The sequence below is a fragment of the Anser anser genome, assembly GCF_964211835.1.
Source record: "Anser anser genome assembly, chromosome: 17".
Classification (NCBI taxonomy): domain Eukaryota; kingdom Metazoa; phylum Chordata; class Aves; order Anseriformes; family Anatidae; genus Anser; species Anser anser.
The window spans coordinates 196,437-214,973 of NC_139738.1; the positions used below are offsets into that span (position 1 = coordinate 196,437).

The 18,537-nt window shown below is 37.7% G+C and overlaps 1 protein-coding gene across 12 annotated transcripts in view; it reads right to left on the reverse strand.

Moving 5' to 3' along the window:
• The window catches only part of PER3 (period circadian regulator 3), a 31,486-nt gene that overhangs the window by 4,482 nt on the left and 8,467 nt on the right, over nucleotides 1-18,537 (reverse strand). For 2 of the 12 annotated variants that reach the window (XM_083802706.1, XM_083802702.1), the window contains exons 10-20: nucleotides 18,272-18,431; nucleotides 17,727-17,852; nucleotides 16,869-16,995; nucleotides 15,690-15,834; nucleotides 14,207-14,334; nucleotides 13,485-13,688; nucleotides 12,572-12,820; nucleotides 11,337-12,073; nucleotides 10,065-10,245; nucleotides 9,314-9,494; nucleotides 8,853-9,003 (exon numbers count right to left, since the gene is read on the reverse strand). In XM_083802706.1, coding sequence (XP_083658832.1) covers nucleotides 8,853-9,003; nucleotides 9,314-9,494; nucleotides 10,065-10,245; nucleotides 11,337-12,073; nucleotides 12,572-12,820; nucleotides 13,485-13,688; nucleotides 14,207-14,334; nucleotides 15,690-15,834; nucleotides 16,869-16,995; nucleotides 17,727-17,852; nucleotides 18,272-18,431 — 2,389 coding nt within the window. Of the gene's footprint in view, nucleotides 1-2,496; nucleotides 3,105-3,612; nucleotides 7,542-8,852; nucleotides 9,004-9,313; nucleotides 9,495-10,064; nucleotides 10,246-10,690; nucleotides 10,878-11,336; nucleotides 12,074-12,571; nucleotides 12,821-13,484; nucleotides 13,689-14,206; nucleotides 14,335-15,689; nucleotides 15,835-16,868; nucleotides 16,996-17,726; nucleotides 17,853-18,271; nucleotides 18,432-18,537 lie in introns of those variants that run through there. The other 10 variants (XM_083802712.1, XM_083802710.1, XM_083802711.1 and 7 more) reach the window with 10 other exon arrangements.

Sequence of the window (18,537 nt, forward strand, 5' to 3'; positions counted from 1 at the left end):
TGTGTAAAGAGGAAAACAAACTCTCTGAGTTTGGCTACATAATTTATACATATGTCTGAAAACATGTATATAGATTTGCTTGATTTAAAATGAGAATGAAGGAAATTGAAGACGGCTTCTAACTTTAAACTCTATGCTACTTGGAAATTAATAAATTCTTGATGTTTTGCAAATATTCTGCGAGCAGCATAGTATTTTCTTAGAGTTCAGCACAATGGGATGAAAATAATGGTACAAAGCGACAAATACGCAACACAAGAACTTAGGCAGGGGGAGCATGACTGTCTGTGGTGGCAAACTAACCAGAAGGGTGATGCCTCAACAAGTGGCCTCAACCACGTCTAAATCCAAAGGCATGAGGACTTTTTCCTTTGCCACCTCATCATTTGATATAATTTGATGTGTCCAGAAGGAAGGGCTCTGTTGCATTTCATGATAATACTTGCCCACTGAAGAATGGCAGCTTAATAGCACCCAGTCCCCTCCTGACATCCCCAAGGCACCATAAAAACAGTAAGCGCGTATCAGGATCAAACATCTCATCTGCTTCTACTATCTCTGGCGAGACCACTCATAAATGAAGGCCAATCTAGTCTATTTGCCACATCTTGACTAGTCCCGGCTGCCTAGGACAACAGAATTACCAGTGTATAGCACAAGCTTTAAGAATTGCAGCTGATCTATAATGAATCATAATGAATGATCATAATGAACTATAGCATGGAGGGTCAACATTAGAGTTGACAATGTCAAGGCTTTCAACCCAGATTGTGGATAGTCAGTGGAGAAGGGCACGGATGAGATAGATGACTTAACAGCAGACTTCCAGTACTTAAAGCAGGGAATATTACAGAAGTGCATGGCAAAGAAAAAAAAATGGGGGGGGGGTGTCTCTTTTGAACTGAATGATTCTATGACTCTGTAACTTGCACTCGTGGCTGTACACAGAGATGCATGAAGGTCATATATGGACACAGCTCACAGGTATTACTAGGACAAGCCACCTCCTGCTTGAGTACTCAAGGGCAATGAAATTTGTTCCCCTGAGCCACCACACAATACTGTTACTGTACCTTGGCATCTAAAGCACATGAGAAGGAAGAGATGCTCTTCAAATTGCTTGGGCCCAAGCGCTTTTAAAAGCATCTGCAAAAGGGCTCTAGTCCGGCTTTCATCTCAGCGGGGACTGAAGGGAGACCTCAATGCAGCCTATGGCTTCCTCACAAGAGTGAGCAGAAGGGAGGCTCAGGAGGGGAGATCTGCCCCCTCACAAAAGTGGATCTCTTGTCTCTGGTGACGACTGACAGGACCTGAGGGAACAGCGTGAAGCTGTGTCAGGGGAAGTTTAGGATGAATATTAGGAAAAGGTTCTTCACTGAGACAGTGGTCAGGTACTGAACAGGCTCCCCAGTGAAGCAGTCACAGCACCAAGCCTGCTGGAGTGCAAGAATTGTTTGGACAACTCTCTCAGACATGTGATTTGATTTTTGGGTGGTCCCATGTGGAGCCAGGAGTTGAATCCGATGATCTCTGTGAGTACCTTCCAACTCAGGATATTCTATGATTCCTTTGTATTCCTTGATCCCTGTATCAAGTACTAGCATACTTGATCTCAGTCCCAGGTACTTCCTGATAGCATCTAAAATGAATAAACCTAAAGAGTCAGGAGTTGTCTCTGGGCAACATCAGCCTTTACAATATGCACTAACATTCCGAGCTGTGAAGTCCTACTTTGTGTAGCATATACTTTTCATAAACTTCACACAGCTTCACAGAAAGCTCAAATGAATCAATGTTCACGGAAAGCTTGAATTAACCTTTGCCTAAGTAATACGTATGCTACATTGATCTCAGTAATATAAATCATAAACCTCTAACCATGCGGCTGAAACGAGGCCTATGGGCTTGATACTTCTAGTAATTAAAAGTCCTTGCCTCTGGTAGCAAGATGTTCAGACTGCATCTTTGGACATGACTGACAGTTCTTACAATGAAGATTGCTTGAGATACTGTTGCACTCCTTTCTGAAGCATATGTTGGTGGCAGATGCCAGAAATGGTTATTTCCAGTGCCCAAGAGCAGGAAGTCTACACAGTTCTCAACCGAGAATTAGCAAACTTAGCTTCTCCCCCATGCTACTATAACCTACAGCTCTTGCCAGATGTTAGCTCAGATTTTTCTCTCTTCTGCAGACTAGAGACAAGAGGGCTGAAGCCACCACAGATAACTACAGAAACAGACTATAGAGAAAAATTTACCTGTATCGAACTAGCTAACTTGAGGCATGCTGATCATCTTTCTACTTTGCAGGACAGAGCTCTCCGAGCAGGCAGAAAGGTGCAGCTGTAGTTGGGGAAAGTAATCAGTAAGAGGCCTGCCTGTAATGGTTTCAGACTGTGAGCAGGAGCTTCAAACAGGAGACATGCATACAGAAACCTATTTGAACTGGACAGGAGTAATACCTATACTCTGAAAACTAACACAAGCGTGGAACAAATCTACTACGAACTAAGATGTGGTTCTATTACTTTTTAGATTAGGATAAGAAAGAATTACAGGTTCAATACATACCTCTCATCATCTGCCAAAAATAGAAAAGTATATCACTCAGCTCACCTTTGACATTCACACACAGGTGAAAGCTACATTTGTTTGTTTGTTTGTTTTTTTATTAGGTTGTTTTTTTAACTGCAAACAAGAACTTCAGCTGACAGGAGGAAGACTGCTAGTTGGACTGACATTACCCAGATCTGAGTAAAAAACATAGCATCACCTTAAGCTGTTTAAATTTTGGACTAAAAATATCTAGGTAATTTGGTTCACATTTGTAAATACAATTAGGATGACCAAATCACCCTTTAAAAATAAGTCATCTGGAAAATATCCATTGTTACCTTAGAGATGCCCGTTTCTCCAAAGAATGCAATCACATACCCTGCCAGAATCACCTTCAGTTACATAAGTATTTAAGATTACTTTTTTTTTTCTTCCTAATTTGAATAAATTGCTAGATCTTTTGTTTTGTAACTTGTGCTCCCTGCAGTCTTTGCCTTTCTCCTCCAGGCTTCTTTAAGCACTATCAACCACACTTCTCTTTGAAGAACCTTAAAGCAGAAAAAAAAAAAAAAAAATCAGCAAATTGTTTCTCTGCAGTTAAGAACTTTATTGCTCTACGAGACATGCCTGTAAATTAAACCCATGAATTGTTTCTTTGTACTTTCTCTAAAACACAATTTTTAGCATGGTGAGGCTGAAGTGCTCTCAGGGTGTTTATTATTTAACCCTTTTCTAACAAAACCAGCACAGACAGAAGCTTTAGATCTTGCATGCAAAACTCCAACAACTTACACATCCAGTAATAACCTGGTATGTTAAGTAACTATTTGCCCTTCCTTCTAGGATGCCATAAGTATGGAACATAGTATGTCCTGACTGGGAAAGGTAGAGCAAGACCAAAAAACTCAAAACAGGATGAATGGCAACTACATGACTGTCTTCACTGTATCTACAACATCAACAGCTATAAACAATCAAAAAAAAAAAACATCTAACAGAATTTTTAATGAAATATTTATTTTCTAGAAATTATCAAATAATGAAAGTAAACACACATTTGAATGTTCTTTACAGGGTATTTTTTTTTTTAGTTTTATTTATAAAAAGCAGATGTTCCTTGAAGTTATACAGTTAAAATCACAACTGTAAATTAAACAACAGCCAAGTATTACTTCAATAAAATATTCCTATCAACCAATGTAAATACTCATTTGATCATGATTTAAAACTTGATTCAGCTGGAGAATAAATTTACTAATACATTACTTATGCAGCAAATATTCATCACACTGGAAAAATACACTGGGGTCCCTCCTGTTCACAGCAATGGCATGAAAATACTTGCACATCAACTAACTTTTTTTTAAACATGAAACTATTATTTTTGAACAGAACAAAAGATTGCCAGCCTAATCCACCAAACGGCCAACACCCCCACAGGGAGTAGAATAACTGCATCATTGCTGTACTTGCATTTTCCCTTTGATCACCAAAAAGTGACCTTCTAAGAAGCTAAACTGTCTCCAACATTTTAATTGTATCAGGCAAAACAAAGTCACATAAAACAAAATACTGTGTGCAAATCTGGCTGCAATATTTACTCCACTTTCAGATCAAAAGTGGATTTCACTTTGACTACCCCAGGAAACTACCAAGACTGAAAAATAAATACATAATCTGAAGAAAAAACTACCATTTCCTGAAAATTTACAGAAACAAGCTCCTTTCCAAAAGGCTTGGTAAGGCTTTTGACTGCAAGACATTATAGTTACAGTGGGGTAAAGAATAGCTTGGGAAACTTTTTTTGCCCTAAACCTGTTTTTGCAGATAAGACTGTTTGTGTTCTTGGGCAAACCCATTTAGTGTCCTTGTCAAACAATGCACTGATTCACCACTTCATTCCTCTTAAATTCTTATACTCCATACCATTTTTTTCCCCTGTAACCCATAGCTACTGTAGCCCCAGACAAAGAATCTTGCACCTAAGATTTAGCCAGGATTATGAATTTTGAATTTAAACTCCTAGGCACATGCTCCTGCATTATGTGTGATAATGGGATAGAATGTTCACATCACTTTAGAATTGTCTAGGATTTCTGCTTCTATATGATTCTACTAGGCACAGATTCACAGCAGTAGGTAGCACAAGAAGGGTTAAAATATCCAAACGAAAAACACATTTAATATGATCAAGTTTCTATGTACAGGTGAGGACCTTGACCATTTGTAGCAAACGACAGCACAAGATACAGTGAATGAAGATCTCCAAATTATATTCCTGATTTTAGTATGAACTGGGGGTATGTATCTGTGCAAGTCCTTTGTGTCTCTGCCTCTTTTTAAACAAGAGGGATAATGATAGTCATCTTTTTGACATGTTTCCAGACCTATGAACAAAAAGTATTAATCAAGTATTAGGTACATGTTATCTTTCTCCTAAACTACATATCATTCTTTTATAAAATGGATGACTTATATGCCTACTAAGACTTTTCCATCAATCTTATTTTTTCCACTCAGGAAACAATCAGTGGAAACAATGTACAGCAAGAGAGTTGATTACCTAAACTTTCTTTCTCGCTATTTTGAAGGACGTGATTGCCCTTACTTGGAATATTCATTTCACTTAGTGAAATAGATCATTTCACTAAGTCTCAAAATATATCAAAGCATTCATTTTAATTTAAGTATAGCTTTAGTTGATTCAATAACATCAGTCCACTTTGATGGGAAAGTTAGTTAAGAACCTTCCCTACTGGGGAAAGAACTTGTACAGAAGGCATCTTGCTATGTGGTTTAGAGCAAATATTTTAGGCAGTATGGTTACAAAGCGGCATTCTGTATTTGGAAAGTGCTGAAAAAAATAATAGGAAAGGTGTAAGGTACAGCCCAGATTTCCCTAATTGAGCACACAACTTTCTGTACGTATCTATCTATTGAGGACTCATACTTTAAAAAGTACTTAAAAGTTCAAGCACATGAAATAGTGAGAATGCGTGAATCCCTGCTGATTTACAACACTTAAGAAAAAAGAAGTCCAAGCTCAAAAAAAAAAAAAGACAAAGAATTATAACTTAAGAATAAATAGAAAACAATAGGTATAAACAGAACAGGAAGGCATACTGTAAAAATCTAAAGAACACATTCCTTGAAATAAACTTTCGTGACAAAGATTTTTACTGAACTGAATAAAAGAATAAGAAAAGCCTATAGGTAAATATAATTTTAATTATCTGAAGATCGTATTATCTTTAACTTACTCCTTAACAACTAGCTCACTTGTAAATGAGACTGAAATGAGACTTGAAATGAGACTGAAAAACTGAAAATCCTTCACGTAACAGAAGAGTTACAGAGCATGGAAAGGTGAATAATATATTACCTTTTAAACTCTTTGTTGAGAAGGATAAGATGATTAATAACATAAAAATGAAAAATCTGCATTATTATATACAGCTATCGATAAACAAAGTGGAAGTCAGACAAAATTTGCTCTTTTTTTAAACAAAGAGTGTCCTGTTTGAAGAGTACTTTGAAACATCAAGCTGTAAATATGAGCATGAGAACAAGTCCTTTTACATAGTGAATGAGAAAGTTATTACCGCTTTCTGAAGAACAAACTTACACTATGCTTAAAGCCATTTTTCATTCATGGGTTTCAACAGCTGGTAACTCCATTATAAAGAAAGAGGTTAAAAGTTGTACAGAAAGTCAACAATAGTAAGAAACAATGAATACGTAGTTTGATGTTTGACCACATGTGACTTCTCAAGAAAGCAGGAGAAATGAGAAATGAAGCTTAACTGCCTTTTTTTTTTTTTTGTGGCGTCATCACAACATAAACAAAACATGTAAATGGCTCAAAATTGCCTTTTAGTTATGTCTGGATTCAACTTATGTATCTGTTCTAATACAACACAGATTACGATGCAAATTCACCTTCCGGAGCACAAGCAACATAAAAGACTGCATGCAACTAACTGAATTGATAACGAGAGCCTTGATAGAGAAAATTTCTTGTGCAACTTCCTTTAAAAAGCAGATCCTACATTAGGAAATAATACCTGAATTGTTAATTTTAGTTTCTTGGCTTGCTGTTTATCGTTTAATTTACAATGAATTTGCAAATCAGTTACCCTTGATTAATTTTAAAATCCATCTTAAGCAAAAGTGATGAAACAATTAGGTTCTCAAACACTTACGAAAAACATAAGGAATAACTTTGCTTCTTTTCACTTTTTTTTTTTTTTGATAGGCACAAGTTGGAGAAAGGCATTTTGATGCACAGTAACTTGGCCAATTTTCAGTTGCTCATTAAAAAGCCTGCTTGATTCTGGAAAAACCTGCTGAAACCTTAGAGCTTCAGAGTACCTTTAGAATCTTTAGTTTAGACCTCTGAATACTGAATAAACAAAAAGGAAGTGTGTTCTGTTGCAGCTTGGATTCAGTGGCACTACCTTACTGGAGAATATACACACGCTGATTCGTTAGGGCTGTATCAATGTAGGCTCTTAAGCATTCCATCTTTCCAGACTCTTAGTTGCCAAGTTAAGAACAACAAAGCAACACACCACCGCCACAAAACAAAACCAAAGAAACAGAAAAGCCTTTACATTCTGCTCATCACAGAGCATTGGAAGTTAGAAACATAACCTATTACGTGTCAAGTTTGTAAGGTCAGGAAGGGAACAGTCTCCTAGTGGAAGATTGTCTTCAAAATCAAGCCAGGAGTGAAGGAGTAATGGAGAAAGATTTAGTTCCACACGAACGATTGCTCATGTTGGGAAAATACAGCTGGAGAGATTTACTGCAAATGTGTGTAGCAAAGGCAAAGAGAATGGGAATTACTCCAAGAAGTTTCACTAACACAGGTACTGATGTCTTCAGTGTTGCAACAGTGGAATTGATTTTCCCTTGTTTTCCGTATTGTCATCAGCCACTGCAGCCTCACAACTTGCTTCCCTGTTGTTGCATGTAACACAGCCCTTTAGAAAGGAACAAGGACATTATCATTTAAATTCTTCTTTGTGTATTTCAAAGAGTATATCCTGATAGCGTGATATACTGCAGTCTCTTGAAATTTCTTATCAGTGGACTGAAATCTCTTAAAAAGCAGAAGATTATACAAACATCTTATTTTCAGAGGCAGGCACTCGTACTTCCAACTTAGCTTGTCTCAGAAATTAATTCTTTGGTTGGTGGAACACAGTGTTAGTGTTAAGATAAAAAGGCACAGGACTTCCTTGAATATGAAGGCCTTCTCTTTCAGCTTTATGAGCAAGTTTCTCATTAAAGAATTTGGACTGCAGAACCAACAGCAACAATACCAACCAACAAAAAATGCTGAAACTCCTGATGGTATTGGCAGAGCAGATTTTTCTTGTTCTTAAGCAACAGTATGAAATAAAGTATTAAAATAGAAATCTCGCATTGTTTTCTACTGTCGGAAGTCTGGTTGCTTTCACTAAATGACAATCTATACCAGAAACACAGCTTACTGTGCTCATTATGAAGAACCATTATTTATAGGGTAGGAACAGTTTTTAGTACCTTAGATGTCAACTATTTATACTTGCATGCCAATTTTCATTTATCTTATATAACGTCTGAGATGGAAATATTTTATTGGCAAGACTACTGGATATCACTTTTCTATCTGGGTCACCATAGCTCAGAATATCTCATTTCAGAATCCCAGCACACGAAGCGTACAGTACTATAATAGACATTAAATAATTGACATAAAATAATGATTTTAGTATCTTAAACCTGATTAAAGAATGAATCCACCTACAAAAAGACAGCTATTTTCACATTTTTTTACTATATGCCTGACCTCCTCTGTGACTATTTTTCATTTTACTGAACACACCTGCTCTCATCTTCACTAACTTCCCAGTGTTGTGTGCCATTCAATCATATCAACATTCAACTTTGCAAGAGAAGAGAAAAATACCTAACGACAGAAAAAAAAAAAAAAACCATCGCTAGATAGGGACTTCTATTTGAGAGTTTGACACCATTTCCATTCATCTAACAGTGTGACTGAAGCAACTTTGCTGCTGGTGGTTCCTACATAAAACTGGCATACCTTGCAAATACATACAACCGAAATAGCTGCATTTTGTCACTTCGCATTTGGCTAGTATTCTGAAGCTCGTTTCTTTCTTAGATTCAGAAGTAGTAACTAATCAGTGACCCCCCCCCCAGACGTTAATACCACTCTAGTTAGAGACAGAACTACCTTTGGTAGCTAAGGCATGAATAAGCTGCTGATTACTTTCACAACTCCTTACTTGAGTGTTGATTTGTAGTGGGACAGACTGGGTGTGGATCCACGCATGCACCTCTGCGAGCTCCTCCTTTTGCTCATCTGTAAACCAAGGTTGCTGCTTTTGCATGACTATCAGCTTTGCCAGATCCTCCTTTAAAACTTCCTCTTTAATTCTGCAAGTAACACACACCTGCTAACAGAGCTGCACTAAACAAAGCAACGCAAGTATTGACGATAATGACAATAATCTATCTCCTTAACACTTCAGCAAAAAGTTTACATGTTACCATATTTTAAGTGATGGGAAAAAAAAATAGGCAAAAAGTAGATAAAAAGAAATATTCAGGACTTAAATAGTAAATTAATACATCTTCTTTGAGTTTTATTGGTACGCACACTGCTTCCATGGTCTCATTTTTAACTCTACAGTTCTTTCATGCACAATTCCAAATTGCATGTCACAAATCGTTGACGTTTTCTAACCTGTTGGGCATTTGGTATGTCATTAGAACTTGCTCCGGTGTGTGATCCATCATCACCCAGGCTGACTCACATTTGGATTTATGAGGTGTCTCTTTTTCTTTTGCTTCCTGATTCTTCTCTTCTTTGAAAGTTTCAGAAGAATCATTACTGGCAAAATACTTGCTGCTTTTCCCACTACCTGCTGAGAATTACCATGAAAAAAATGAACTCAGATGTGTCACAGATCCTAATAATTCAGCACAAGTAGTAAAATTTGCTAGTGTTTTCTTTTGAGCACTTTCTATAATGCTAACACAGGTCCTCTCAGATGACTGCTCTTGCAAGCGATTACTGTTTACTGAGAATTCAAAGATAAAGTCTATTCTATTAAATTGTTCAGTATCTCCAAAGATTTACTCACTCTTCTCAAAATTAATTGGCTCAACTTCCCTGCTTCTGTTTCAAGAGGCCCTGCTCTATGCAGATTTACCTCTACTCAAATAAGATGCAAGTCAGTATCTAATGCAGAAAGTGTTAACAAGCAAAATTACAAAGTGTGACTTACACATTAAAGGAATAGCTTCTAGATTCCCATTTCTGACTATGGTGAAATGCATTTGGCTTTAAATACTTAAAGCTGGTGAAAAATACAGACTACAGATCCTCTTACTGGGATTTCCCATTCTCCCCAGCATCTTGTTACGAATTACCAACATGTTAGCAAGCCACCTAGAATCAGAGTAGCAAACGTCTAGATCCTGAACTTCCCTACCTGTGCCATAACCAGAAGTTTCATTGGAGTGAAAATCTAAAGAACTAAATAAAGCTGATCCACTGCCTGATGCTGCTGAACGTGTGCCCAACTGGGAGTCCTCATGTAGTTGGTGGTCAGTAAATTCACTAGAAGCACAATAGCTACTAGCACTGTTACCACTACCTTCTGGATCATTGTCCTGGAAACAAAAAAACAGAACACATCCATGGAAGTCATCCTTTATCTTGAGAAAGGAAGTTCATGCATTTATTGAATTTGTAACATGTTTACTAAGTTCTCATGTCAGCTCAATAGCTTTGGAGTTTCTAGCTCTGAAAATGACTGGATATCTGGACCTCAGGATAACACTGTGGGTGAATACAAGGGTCTGGACTCTATTTTACTGGTTTCTGCTGTAAATCCTTCCCTGCTGGGTTTCTGTTAAGACACTGTACTTTCATATTAAGTCAAGATCTTCTGCTGACAATAGTGTCAGTCCCTTTCACGTTCAGTTAGATGGCATGAAGCTGCCACACACATCAAGCAACAGTGCACTACGAGGAAAATGAAAGGGTCTTCCCTTTATTCACTACATTAAGCTCGCTGCTTCAGCAGCTACAGGTACACCAACTCCAGGACCCTACCCTGCAGTTTCAGCTGATCCAGCCTTTTCAGCCCAATCTGGGTTCAGGAGCCAACATTTTTTTCCTTGCCTGCAGAGCTCAGATTCCTGCCTCTGAGTTTACAGCGGAAGTTGGAGAGGCCTTTTCTATGCCCATGTATGGAAACCGACCCACACGGATCCCTGTTCTTCGTTCATTAGCTGCATCCCTGGGAGACAGAGGGAGTAATTAGAAAAGTATCTTCCCTTTGTTTTGGTTCTCCACAGAGACTGTGAGACTGGGTGAAGAAAGACATGAATTGTGTAGTCCTAACCAAGTTCCACATGCATAAATGCCCACCCCAACTTCCTGCCAACAATTTAATGGAAAAAGAAAAATGCTGCCTAAGTACTGAGCAAGAGCAGTTTGTGGGAGCCTAGACCAGATCTCACTTTTGTGTCATTTTCTAAGTGCCAGGACTACAGTGTTACAAATGCCCAGGGGCTCAAATATAAAAAGCTTTCTCCACCTTCTATGCTATTTATGCTCTGCAGTCTACAGAGCACAGCGACGGCCAAAAAAAGGTAACAATCTGTTGACCCTGAAACATAGATCATTGCTGGTTTTGGTGACTGAACACCATGAAAATCTGAGTTTCTCTTCAACACTAAAGATCCATGTTACTTACACATTTAGCTTCTGCTTGTGCTTTAACATCAGTAATGATGGAAGGCTCCACAGGTTTTGGCAGCTCTTCTTGAAGCAAATTCAGCTGAAGTGGGGAGCTGCCTCGTGAGCTACTCAGCTGTAGGGCCCAGTCATGCTGGCCCTCTTGCTGTTCCTCAGTTGATGTGGCAGAAGAGGCTGGAAAGGGCTGATTCGCAGAGTTTGGGGCTATTGGTGATGGAGCAGAAGGAGGGGGAGCTAGAGGTAGCGTTGTGCTTGGATACGAAGAAGGGGGATAAATGTACTGAGGGCTAGGAAGAAAGGCATACTGAGGCAGCTGAGCATACATGGGGTAACTATGAAAAAATACAGCCATAAATGTGCCTAAGTTTGGGGGATAAAGTGCTGGGAACGACGGTGCTTCACAGCATAGCTGTGACAATGACGTAGGCTCAGGTTTTAATGAGCAAAGGGCAAGCTCCTCTCCTACAGGAGAGGCTGGAAAATTAGATAGTGAATCTGAATAGACAGGAAATCCCACAGGAGGAAATACATTCATACTGGAGGAGCTCAGACAGGATACTTCTGAGGGAAAAAAGGACTGTTTCCGAATTGTTCTCTTCTCACGTGGAAGACTATTTCTATTTTTACTACAAGAGTGGCTATCTAAGGACTGTCTCTGAGGTTTCTGGCACTTGAATTTTCCATGTTTGCCTTTTTTGCAGCTAGCTGTACTCCTCTCCTTTGAAGGGGAATCTCCTAAGGAGGAAGAAAAATAGACACTGAAATGATAGACCTAAGAAAAAAAAAGTACGGAGAAACATCCAGATAACTAAAGTGTGGCTTATTCAAAGAGATGACTTTCTTCTGGATAATTCTTCCATGTACTAAAGTGGTGGACTTGTTGATATATCGACAATATTTTCCTTCGTATAATCAATTTTCTTATTATTTTATATTAATCCAATCAGATCCTCTACATTTCTTCAGCAGAAGGCAATAAACCACTTGGGATTTGCAGTATTTATTGCAGTAATTAGGTGCTTTGTGAAAAGTTTAAGAAAACAACATCCAAGATGGAGCAGAACTTCTGTATGGGCAATGCCATTGTCAGGTCTTGGCAGTTTGAACAAAGTATTCTGTTTGCAACCATAGTAAGGTTCTCACTAAATCACACAAAGGAGAACAAGAGCCCATTGCTAAGCTGGTCTTTAAAGTAAGTCTAGTAAATCTTTATTTCTTAAAGGTGCCGCCTACCTTGGCCACAGGAATGTCCACTGTTACTTCTGCTACCCTGTTGAAGGTAAGTCCTAAACGGAGAGAGCAAGATCCTCTGGCGGAACTTGTCCACGTAGTTCTGCTCCTCCTTTTGAGTGTGGGCCGACAAAGTCTCTTTTGTTAGCCCAACAGGCTTTAACTCCTCAGGCACCATGAGACTCAGAGCATTCACAGGACGCAGTTCCATTCGTTCATTTCCATCAGTAGTATCCTCCATTGTAGTCACTTCTTTAAAGAAGGAAGAAAATAAATCGTTCATTCTTTGCTCTGACCTTCTGGTCTCCCACAATACTTAGAGCATTACACAGAAAATAAACATGTCTGAGCTACCAAGCAAACAGAGACTGCAGAGGTGCGGGATGGAACATGGGACCCTTTACACTCAAATATAGTTATACTAACATGAACTGAGCAAATTACTTTAAATTACTTTGAAGTTACAGAGGCGTTTCTTTCTTCATACTTTCTTAGTATTTAACTGCAATTGTTCTCATTTTTATGTTTCTTTCTGCATTAAGATTAAGTAATATTGGCCCATTAGTCATTTTTGTTTTCATTCACAGTTGCTGAACAAAAGCATATTGCTGTGCTTGAGATGTATGCAATGAAGCTAAAGGGGAAAGGAAACAGTGCAAACTTTTTGACAGTTTATATTATACCAAATTGTATTGTATTAAAAGGTTTTATAAAAACACTGTAAACATTTCCAGGCTCAAGTTTTCTTCACAGTGTCCCCAAAAATACCTTAATTGTATTTCAGAGATCATACATTCATAAGAACATACTTGACTTGGACAAAGCTTTCCCACTGCGTACTTTAGTCTGAAGACATTGTTAAATTTAAAAAAATAATTACAGAGTCAAGTCAACGCTTTCCAAGTGTGAATAGTACCTGATTGAGGGTGCGGGACATGCACTATAGTGCTGCTGTAACTGCACTGGCTGGTGGCAGATACCACACTTGGAGACTTGTTGGACAGGGTCAGGTCTGCCAGAGGAGTTCCCACAACGCCTGCAGTTGTCTGCTTTTTCAGCATCTCTTCCCAATCAGCAGATACTGGAGTTTGGGAATTAACTGATGAAAGGACAGCAGTATCTACTGGTAAATGACAACGTTTCTACAAGGAATTTCTGTCCAAGCACTGCAATTGCTCTGAAATCATCAAATCTGATTGGTTCAGAAGGAACCACTCACTATGCACACTGTTAAACAAGACAGTCTTATATATAAATAAATATAACATTCATACACAAGTGCGAATTTAACACGCACTTTGTTAAACACACATTTAATACATAACTGTGCCATAAATGTTAAACATTTAATATATAAATATGGAATAAAAATAAAGAGCAACAGAAGGTTTATTTAGCAACAGTGAACAGTACTTCTTATGATGCATTCCAAGTTCAAAGACTTACTACTGTAGCTTATGCTTAATTGTATGATTTGGACAAATGAAGCAGATTATTTACTACCTGTAACCAAAATATTTGTGTCATTTGTGTGACAACAATTTAAAAAACAGAAAGAAACCTTGAAACATACAAGAGCAGCACATCAAAAATAGATCATTGCGTTTCCATGATGATTGTCAGTATCCCTTGCATTACCTTCCAATGCCTTGAATTCCTGCTGACTTTGCGGGGCTTTCTTCTCGTCATCTGAAGATGATGATGATGTATTTGTAGAAGATTTACATTTCCTTTTCAATACTGGAATACTGCAGCTCTCTAGGTATCTGAAATACAAGTGTATCACAGGAAACTCTCCCCACTCCGTTTTTTTTTTTTAATCCAGTTTGGAGAGAGAAACAATTGAACAATCCAAACTACAGGTGCAGGTACTGTTAACTAGCATTTAAAATTCACTGCAGAAAGCTCTGGACATACACTTGCCTTCCAAAGAGTATTTTAAATAAAAATTAATTTTCTGTTTGTTTTAAGAGACATTCACTGGACTAAAAAGACCAATGTTTCATCAATAGTTGTCAACTTAATGTTTTGTACAGATATTCTCAAAGCATACATTGAGAAGACAAAGTATTATGCCCAAAGTTCTTTTAAACTCATATTGCACCAATGACAAAACAAGCAGTAGACAAAAGTCAGTGGTTACAAACAGCATCTTGAGCCCTAAACTCTTCATTAATGCATAGCTCAGATTGTCTGCACATTGGGATGGCTGTGGAATCTCCACCCTTGAAGACACTCAAAAGCCATCTGAATATGGTCCCAGGCAACCGGGTCCAGGTGACCCTCCCAACTTCCATCTGTTGTTCTGTGACTGAGTATGTAACCAAGCTGGAATATAAAATAATTGTTACTTCGGAGACTTACCTTATCTGTTAGTTGGAAACATTTCAAAGTTTTCCTCAAACATACTTTTTTTTTTTTTTTTGAAAATTCCTGCTTAAGCACAATTATTGATATATTCACATTTTGTTTTCAAAGGTATCCGCACATCAACCTCTAAAGGTCAAGGATGTACATCTCTCAGATTTAATAGAAGCAATGCTATTTACATCTTCCAAGGTGTTACAGCCATTAAAATGACACTTGCTCATAAGCAAAACTGCGGTGCTACTTTGCTTTTGTGGAAAAGTGTTAAAGCTAAGCACAAAACTGAGGTAACCACGAGTGTACGTACTTTACTGCAGTGACCAAAAACTCGTGTTCTTGATAAAGCAAGTGAAAAAACTTGCATACTGACTCAATTTTTTCACTCGTGTTTTCCTTTATACGACTGCAGTAAATAAATAATTTCAGTCAAGCATTGTACTATCAAGAATGTTTCAATCATTAAAATCATTAAAAAGCCTAACAGTTGGTAATATAGTTCCTATATATGTATATATAATAGTTGATTGAAGAAGAAAATTAAAATTTTAATTACCAGAAGAGTTTTTCAGACACGTTCCAGTTTTCTTGAGAAATGTGATAAGGATACCATTAACATATTTAATGCAGAAGCATTCCAAATTAGAATTTTAAGTCAAAACCCTGACAGTCTAGACCAATGCAAACTGCTTCCATTGTTAACTTCCACAAATTAATCTTAAACCTGTATCACTGTAATTGCTTCATAGTTTACTACCTGATGATACTATCAACACAATTGATCTGCTGATAGGAAGGAACAAGTGGAGTCTTCTTTGAATCATCATGAAGTACATTGCCTGGTTCTTCTGTGCTATCACTTCTCACTGTCTGAAGAAAACAGGAAGCATTGTGCCTCTTCCCTAGAAAAGAAGAAATTCTCAAAGACTACTCTCAAGGGCATCTAAACACTACCCCCAATGACACACATACAGGAGTATACAGTCTATCACAGCACAGCTCTCATTACTAAGTTACTCTGCATTTTCACCTCAATTCTTACATTTTGAAGCAGCGGAGGATGAAGAAAGGAAAAAGAAGAGAAGCCCCCCAAAACCTTAAACATCCACTAAGAATAATCTAGTGAACACAAAGAAAAAAAAATAAAAATGGGCATTTAAGAAACTGATTAGAACTGAATAAAACTAAAAAATACAAGAGCTAAAAGATGCATGCATCACATCTTAATTAGATTTATAAGTCAGTATTTCAAAGGCTGTCAATTGTAAACAAAACTCCAATTAATATTCTTCTCTGAATTTACACATCACAGAATCTGATCTGTTATTTAACAGTAATTTCTAGTTTTTTATAGCTTAGATACACTGGTCAGAATAGTATATAAATGTAACTCATAAAAAATATCACAATCCAAAATGTTTTAGTACAGATTCCTATCATCTTTGGTGAAGCACACAGTTTTCTCCACGTATTTGTGCTAGGTATTAACTGGAAATAATCTGCAATAGTGCAATATTACGCACACAATGAGCAAACCATTATTTCAAAGGGAAGTGAAGCAGCGTTTTCCAGCCTTTGGTCTATGGACTGTTTGAGAGTCCACAATCAGTAACTAAGGGAAGCTTCCACATTAGACTTATATTTGCAACAAACAAGTGTACATTTTCACTAGAAAGTGTTAAAAAAAAAAAAAAAGTCTATTAACTTGGAGAGACAAGTACATTCTTCCATATCCCAGGGAGCAGTTATTCTATCTGCTGAGTTAACAAAAACAAACAAAACATACAACCACACACACACAGAAACGACCACTTCCCAGATCTAAGCCATGTTAAGATGCTAACGTAAGTGCTTCAGCGTAACACCAGACAGCCAAAATCATGGCTCCAGGACTACAGGAGTTTATGTTAACTTAGAGATAATTACATTAACTCACCTCCTAGCATTTCTGAACTCATAGCCTGTTCATTTCCATTCTGCGGCTTGCTCCTTGATGCAATATACAGCTGCTGCCCCAGATTCTTTATTCGGTTGACATCTGCACATACTTGTTGCAAAGTTATCTTGAGATATGTAAAAATGTGAAGTCAGAATAAAATGAATAAAAAGAGGCCATAGGAGACCACTACGATGGACTTGGGTTCCCGTATTCTCCTAACTGAAAGGGAGTAGACTGTCAGCCTAGGTCTGATATCTATTGGAATTTGTAATTAAATTAACCATGATAATTACATTTAACTGTGATAAAGATTAAACAGCCTCATCATTTGAATGTTTTTATACTGATGCAAGCCTTGAGAGAGCACTAAGTTGATGATTTACCCAAAAGCCTCAAAAGGAAATTAACTAATTTAAATGCTTGTTTTAGGACAGGATTGTTTCCACTCTCTTCTACAGAAGTTTATAATACATCTCTAACGTCCTTTTTAGGGAAAGAAAAAAAAAAAAGAAAGGAAAAAAACCTCAACCAGAGCCCCTATTCACCCTGTGCATCAACACTCTTTCTAGTCGCATGGTTCTTCCACCTCCCTTCTCAGAGTCCACTGGTTCTTTGAGAAGGCTGATCTTTAAGCAAGCCTTCAATTTACTATAGTCAACTACTGTAGCAGCTATCTGCTCTTTTTAATCAGCAAAATTAAGAACAAAAACCAGCATTCTATAACTGACCAATTCAAGTACATGTAGCTTGAACATAGCTGTACGTTTCCACTTCAGTAAAATTCATGATGTGTAGCGCATATGTATACAATAAGCATTTTCTACCATGCAGGCATTGACACATTTAAATACTTACTGGTTCTTGTGTTTCCTCTGCACAGTTCCCATTGGAGTCACTTGAAGATGCTATGCTGATATAGTGTTCATAAGAGCCACTGCTACCAAGGCTATCATAACCACTGGAAATGCTGCTATGAACTGGCTGTATTAGCGGAGAGGGGAAAAAAAGAATCACTCTCTTAGAGATTAAAGAGAAGGGAACAACATAATTTGCAACGCATAACTCAAAGTAAACAACAACAAGAATAAATGAGAAGTCAGTGTTGTTTTGGGTTCCACACCACTGGCTTCAGAAAAAATTCTCTACCATCCTCAAAGCTGTTTCAGGATGCAGATTTATCTTTCAACATGAAGACCTGGCAAACAGGTCAAAATGTTTTTCTAATCAGGTGGGCCACCCAGAGCTAGATTTTTAAACCTGGCACACAAGCCTGTCTCCAATTACAACTTTCCTTTCAGATGCTTTAGAAGATCACCCCCAATGAAATTTGCTAAACCTCAATTTGTTTTGCCTTTCATTCAAAAGGCCAACCAGTGTTTTGAAATTTTCATCTTCTTTACCTGCAGAAGCAGCTTGTAAATTTGTCCTTGCAATTCTCTTATCTCTTTCTCAACACTGCTTGTTTCTTTATTTCTTGCAGCAAAGACATCTTCATTCAGAGGGCTTCTAAAGAGCCAACAAAATTTCACTATTAATTCTAATTTGACGAAGGAAACGTAGCTGTAAGCACAGTTAGAAAAGATTTGTGTTTTAAAAAGTATCTGTATTTCATTTTGACTTTTTCCCTGAACCAACATAAAAGGATGTCATCTGTTCCACCAACAGC